Here is a 7,113-nt window from a genome sequence, read left to right as displayed (position 1 = left end):
TGTAAAAAATTGGAATGTTTTTTTTCAGCTGTTCGTCTCTCTCACTCTTCCTGCACGTAGCTTATCACAACACAATTTTCTTATCATTTTGGGTTTTCACCTAGATCGAAAAGCTTGCACTGATCTTTCCGATGTGCCTGCTTTTAAAGCGTGATTCTTGTAACAGCTCTTTCCCTCCCCTTACACCTTCACTTCTCTCTTCCTTTTCTTATTTAACTTTACTTCGTTACATATTTCAAAGGTATGCGTTACCTATTTGAAAGTGATGATCGCTCACCAAGATATCAGGGGGACCTGTTAAAGATATGATATAGTTGCTCTACCAAAACTTGCACACAGGGATACTGTGTTTTCCAGGCCAAGCGATTGGTTACTAATATATGACTTTTGCGGCTCGCAAACAATAAACCCGAGTATTGATTGAAGCCTTTTCCTTCGTATCGAGAAGTCGATGGTTTTAGAAAGAGCCTGTTCTAATGTGTATCTGCGTATCGCTATGATAGCATAGATTTAATGAAGTTACTGGTGGTTACAATAGATCAATCTTCAGGGTCCCCCTTTTCCAAATAAAATTCAGGTGAGCTACCTGGTTCGACTTGCTTTTCCTCTGTCGGACATATTATTTCACGAGTCCGGATTATGTTATACAGGCTTTGTTCGATTAAAAGCCTCGTGCCAAATTTCTTTTCGCGCGTCCCCTTTCACATACACGTAATATGACTGATTTGATCTCGATTTTGCCTCCCGAATCATTCAGTACATCTTCTCGTTTATCGGACAGCGGGCTGTGTCGAATGTGTGAAAGTATGTCGCCGCTGGTTATACGCGATCCCCACTTACCAGACAGCCCTGTGGACACTGGTGGGAATCTCGCCTGATGCATGGAACAAAAGGAGCGACGCGATGCTTCAATGTTTGGGACAACAAGTCGAATCAGTATACATCAAATCTCAAGCCACGTATAAAGTACTGGAACGACTTGCTTGGCGAAGATACAGCATTCGCTTCCTTGGTGAAGTAAAACGATACTCTTTTTTTTTGCGTTAAGAGGATCGCGTATTCGGTAGTACTTACTACTGCTTATGCGCAAAAGATATACTAAAGCTTTTTCTTTGTTTTCAATAAAAAAAAATAAGACATCAGCAACCATGTGCATAGCAAACAATTACAACCTATTTTCGACAGTAGCACGTTACTGCCAGGATTCATCAGATATTTCTCGCATACGCTAACTGCTCTGACGATTTCATTTCACACTTGCGATATCTCGCTGCCAATGCTACTGGACTTCTTGCCGTCATTAACGCATCTTTCAGTGATGTTTGATGGCCGCACTAACTTATCAGACGCTACTCTTGAACAAGTTGATGGCAGAAGCAGACACAAAAGGCCACCGATACACAACATTATCTTCTTAAGACTGGACGGTGTTCTCAGTTTTAAATACCGGATCCGTCCCTTATTGCAGCGTTGCTCCCACATCAAGTACTTGATATTATCGCCTTACTCACGATTCAACAACGTATCTCCAACCAACATCTATACAGCTTATGAGCTGTGCCCTCTATTACGCTACATTATGTGGGAATGCAGCGAACCAGTCATAGCAGACAGATGGATTTCACTATCAAGAAGCACGAGTGCTTATATTAAGTAACTGAAAGGAAAGCATCGAATGATGGCGAGGAAGGCAGTATGGCTTATGAACTGCTATTCAACGGCAAGGGACACGAGAGGATCATGCCGATAGTAGTAAAATCGCAGCCGATACTAGAACATTTACGTATAGTCGCCTGTGGTCTTTCTGATATTCATTGCTGGGATGTCTTGGCACGCAACCAATTCACACAGCTGACAAGTTTGGGGTTGACGGACATCACTGGTATGTCAAGCGAAGATTGGTCCCAGATTTTGCTCATGCAGCAACAAAATGAGATCTTGGAAGTTGGAAATCGCGCTGGAATAACGCAGTATCTGAACAGCATTATCGCAACCATCGGTACGCTGCAACGGCTCCGTATACTTTCCTTGCGAAATTTCCTTCACATGTTCAGCGAGAATCCTCTTTGCGATCTTACTCCGCTTCGACGTTTGCAACAGCTTGAAAAAATGCGTCTCACGAACATACCCATCGACAACCAAGGTCTAATGCAGTTGTGCGAACCATCACAGCACCCACTAGTCAGGAGATTAAGCTTGAACCCGCACATCACCGTACAGTAATAGTGTCGACGACTTTCTCACAGAGGCAGGATGGATTGTGTGGGCACAACGACTTGAGGAAACCAAAATACTGAATCTGGAACTGACAGCCGTGAAAGGTGTTACTGGTGCTGTCCTTGAGCATTTTGAACAAGTCGAAAGCTCGGTGCTATTGCGTGTTTCACGGATCTATAGTCTCACCAATGCAGGCATCAATGCTTTTCGTATCATTGAAGGATCTAGTAAAAAGATTGAAGTCGTGGGGTGTTCAGGATTATCTCGGACAGATGATCTTCGTATGCCATACAACATATTTTTAATAATTGAGTACCATTGCGGTGATATTTGCAGTCTGGCTTGTACTTTTATTTATAATCAACATCCACCTGCCTCGCTTCGCTCGGCTGAATGAGCCCCTTCGCTGCGCTCCGGGTCATTCAACGGATTGGATGTTTCCTGGGGGTTCCCCCCAGACCCCCAAGTTGGGGGGTTCCCCCCCACACCCCCCTTCTAAACCCTAACCAAAGCTCGCTTCGCGAGCTTATTTATTGCTATGACTACATATAACCCTAAACGTTATCATTATTGCTATGACACGAAACCCTACTACACGTTGGTTTGTCAAATTAAAAGGGACGACAGAGGAACTTTTGACTGGTATTTCACTGTTAATGCGAGGATAACTTATTTGTTGCTATCGACAGCTCTTACATATTTTTGAAAGCTCATCAATGTGTCCGCTTTCATTTGAACATCATGGTAGATTATTGCTGCTTGTCGTAATTAGCTGAAAGGTGACGGCAGCTTCGCGTAGTTCTATATCTTATTGTTTCGCGTCAGATCTACTTACGAAAGATACCGTGAAGAAGTAAGAATATTCTATTGTACGTTAAATGATAATAAGTGAAAATAAGAGTTTAGAAGCAAAAAGAAAAAGAGCAGAAAAGGGCTTAAGGTGATGGAGGTGGAAATGCGGTGATTGTTGTTGTGGGAGAGGTTGGTGGTGAATTTTCGGCTTGTTCAGGAACAGAGGCCGGCGGATGCAAGAGAACTTCTTGGTAGACGATGTTGGTGGTTTGTGGTGGTCCAGACCCTGAGAGATCGATGGCAACGCGAAGATTGTTAGGGTCAGTTGCCCGAGATAGCGCAACATATAGTTGGCCATGAGCAAAGACATCTTCTGCAAGGCGGACACCGACATATTGCAGGGTTTGCCCTTGCGCTTTGTGGATGGTCATAGCAAAGGCAGGGCGGACAGGGAATTGGCGGCGGCAGAGGATGAAGGGATAATCTCCTTCCATTGTACACATATTGATACGTGGAAGGAAAAATTCCGGGCCACGATGCCCTTGGTCAATTCTTTTCACGGCAATACACCGATCAAGAAGCCTTGTCACGAACAATTTTGTGCCATTGCACAGGCCGGCGTCGGGATCCAAGTTGCGCATGAGCACTACAGGCATGCCAGGCTTGAGCTGTAACGTATGGCTAGGTATGCCATTAGCGCTGAGACTGTTTAAAAACTCGACGGGATAGTTGACCACTGCTGCTTCTGGGTCATCAGCGTCTATGATACGGTCATTGGCAGCATAATCGCGCCCTTCACCTGGAAAAATACCGTAGGCTGCCTCGTTAATCGCATCGACGTCGACGTTTTTTGCTGCCAATATGGCGCGAGCGTTGAAATCTTCAGGGTGCGGCTGTGGATTGCGTATGTTGGGATATATGGCGTCTATAAGACCCATGGTGTCTGCTGCATCCATACGCCATTCCTGAGAAATTTCTACGCTTTCTGTATATGGAGCACGTCCATCGCCAATGGCAAGAAGTGTCTCAGCAAATGCGGGAGCAGCAGGACCGGCGTGACGTACACGCATGTTGATGGTCAAATGCAATACTTGAACATCACTCCAAAAAGAAGCAGAACGGATGCAATCACCAACAATTTCGGACCGAGTCCCTTTCTTGACGACGGGCAGCAACTGGCGAAAATCACCACCAAAAACGACAACTTTTCCACCAAAAGCAACATTGCTCAGGCGAGGGTCAACGGCACCCATGACATCACGAAGTGACCTGTCAACAGCTTCGAAATTCCATTTGCTGCACATAACAGCTTCATCCCAAATGATAAGAGAGGTACTCTGTATCAAGTGTGCATGAGGACCACCGAGTCGAATATTGCAGGAAGTGGACGCGTCTGCATTCAACGGAATCTTGAAGCGGCTATGTGCAGTGCGCCCGCCAGGGAGCAGGATTGCAGCGATACCGGAAGAAGCGACAGGCAGTGCAATCATGTCGCGGGAGCGCGTATGGCTCAAAAGAGTCTTGAACAGCTGAGACTTGCCAGTTCCTCCAGGTCCATTCACGAAAAAAACACGTGGTTGGTTGTCGTCGTCAGGTCGGCTGATGGCAGTGGAGATGGTGTCGAAGGCGTGTCGTTGATCGTCGTTTAATGTTGGCAACAGCGTCTGAAGAAGATGACGCTGCTCTTCCTGATCGTACTCGCGCCGTTCGACAATCTCGAGTGCTTCCAAAGGAGGCAACAGATCAAGTTCGGTGACAAACTCTTGAGGGAGAGAGGGGAATTCTGACAGACGATGACCGGTTGCTTGTAAACGTGACTCGATGTCACCAAGTGCTCTTTGGTAAACCTGGTCTAGTTGATCGGGTGTCAATTCGGCCTCATTTGGCATAGAGAGCGACCTGCGCATCTCGAAAAAGTAGTCGTCGGCCATTCGATCGCGATAGGTGTTCCATAAGGACAGCGGATCAGCAGGCGAGCAACTGGTAAGTATGCACACAAAAAGTGCGCGGATTGCGGATGCAGATGGTGCTACTGCTGATGCTTCTTCTAAGCAACGATTCCATTCATCATCTGACTCTAGAAGACCACGTGCTAACGCTGCTTGCTGGAATGTTGGATGGTTCACGCCATCGCTGTCTCGTTTGAGATCGTCAAAGCTTCTTGGTCCAGCCACAGAAAGCAAAAGAAGGCGAAGACAGTACAACTCCATATCGGACAGAGAGGCAGAGTAGATGCGCGTCACCACATTCTTAAAAGGGGGATTGGAGCGGCGGTCCCATCGACGCTCTCGGGCATTCCAAGTGTAATGACAGGGAATCTGCGGATACTTGAATTGCTGGGCGGATTCGTCCCGACGACAAAGAGCAAAAAAGCCCAAAAGCCTGGTACCCTCCCTTGCAGCCTCGCGAGCAGCTGCCAATTGCTCTGGTGTCATAGTGTCGCGGAAACGCACCAATTGTTGTTCTGGCAGGTGAATGTCGAGACGTACAACCATGGGATCATGCATGTGCACACGAAACTCTAAAGCTCGCCATACTGCCTCACAGGGTCCAATATATCGCGCGTTCTGATAATCAGTGACTTCATTGGTCTGCTCAGCAACTGGGTCGGTAGGTGTAGTGGTTGTGGTGGTGGAATTGGCTGTGGCGGTGGTAGTAGTGGGAGGAGTAGAACGGGTTGTTTCCAACTGCGCTCTGTCGGATCCTTTGGTGATGTACTTGCAAAGGTATTTGATTGCCCGAGCAGAGGTACAGATCTCGACGTTGATATGCGCGTTGTACTTGTGACAGAGGTAGGGGTTATACGGGACGACGTGTTGGTTGGTAGCGGTGAAACCCGATCGCTCAAAAACGTGCTGACGTTGGGGATTGAAAACCCTTTTATATAGAGGGTAACCGTCACGATTTACGCGAGTCTCGTTGTTGTACGGCTTTGGATAGCCCTGGGAGCATCGACCATTCTGCATACAGACGGCATTGGGGTTATCGTTGCCACAGGGACCGTGTATCATGCTTGATGTTACTGTGCGGTACAGCTGCGGCTGTCTCACAGGGTCTGGTAACTCAGCTGATACAAATCGGTCATAGTCAGTTGGCGTGTGAGGGCGGTCTTGCTCGTTCAGGATCAACAGAATGTGGACATGAGGTAAACCTCGCTTCTGGAATTCGACAGTGGCGACATAGCCCTCAACACGACCAAAGCACTTGGATTCCTTGACATGCTTGAGCAACTCGGTAATCTTCAAATGGAATACGCGGGAACAGATGTCGGGACGATCATACGCCTTTTGCCCAGGATGGAGCTCAGCAAGAATCTCTGGCCATTTGGGATTGCACGTAAACGTGATGAATAGCGTTGGTGTTCCTCTTTGGCGAATAATTGCGAGGCCATCTTGAAGCATTTGCTTCATATACCGCGGACCACCCGTAAACGACGACGGCAAAATCACAGCACGACCGACTTGGCGCGGATCTACACCATCACCGATACCACCATACAGTTCGGAACGCAAAGTGTCTTGATTCAACGAAATGAAAAGCAGGCGAGATGCTTCAATTCTTGCATAATTGTCGACAACCAATTGCTGGAACAATCGACCAAAATGGTGATCGAAAGTCTCATTGTCGCCACCGCGAACCATGAGCATATATGCGCAATAGTCGAGCAATGTCACTGTATGCATATTACCATCCACTCCTTCACACCGCATGCCCGCGAACCAACCATGGTCACCAAATGGATACATGAGGACATAATGAAGCGGAAGATATGATGAGTGAAGGGAGCTAACGTATTGCAAACCTCGGGTACGGTCATGGATGACGATGTCGTGTGGTGTGGTTGACCCATCCACCCTATTTTCCACAACCATTGCTGCGACCTCTGGATATGTTTGTTGATCGTAGCGGCGTCCCAGATCCGATGCGCCACGAATGACGACGCTTAGTGATCCAATTGGACGATCACCAAGGCGTTGGGCGGCAGATGTCAGAGTGCGTGCAAACGGATTGTGTTGGGTCATGACAGTTTGGATACGATCGATGATACCCTGGTCGAGGCCCGAAAACAATGTCGTCCTGCGTGCCACTTGTTCTTGGGTATCA

The 7,113-nt window shown here is 47.3% G+C and overlaps 1 protein-coding gene across 1 annotated transcript; it reads left to right on the top strand.

Annotated features, from left to right (window-relative positions):
- Positions 1-716: 716 nt before the first annotated feature.
- Positions 717-2,578, top strand: BDB00DRAFT_943918 (uncharacterized protein; the record flags this gene model as incomplete). The annotated part of the gene is made up of 3 exons (XM_053129477.1): positions 717-804; positions 1,790-1,999; positions 2,221-2,578. The coding sequence occupies 3 exons, from the start codon at positions 717-719 to the stop codon at positions 2,295-2,297; spliced, it is 375 nt and encodes a 124-aa protein (XP_052972040.1). The 3' UTR covers positions 2,298-2,578.
- Between the last annotated feature and the right edge of the window lie 4,535 nt (positions 2,579-7,113).

Source organism: Zychaea mexicana (genome assembly GCF_025766255.1).
Source record: "Zychaea mexicana strain RSA 1403 chromosome Unknown BDB00scaffold_325, whole genome shotgun sequence".
Taxonomy (NCBI): Eukaryota; Fungi; Mucoromycota; class Mucoromycetes; order Mucorales; family Lichtheimiaceae; genus Zychaea; species Zychaea mexicana.
Note: the sequence above shows the minus strand (reverse complement) of the source record. Positions and strands in the feature narration are given on the sequence as shown.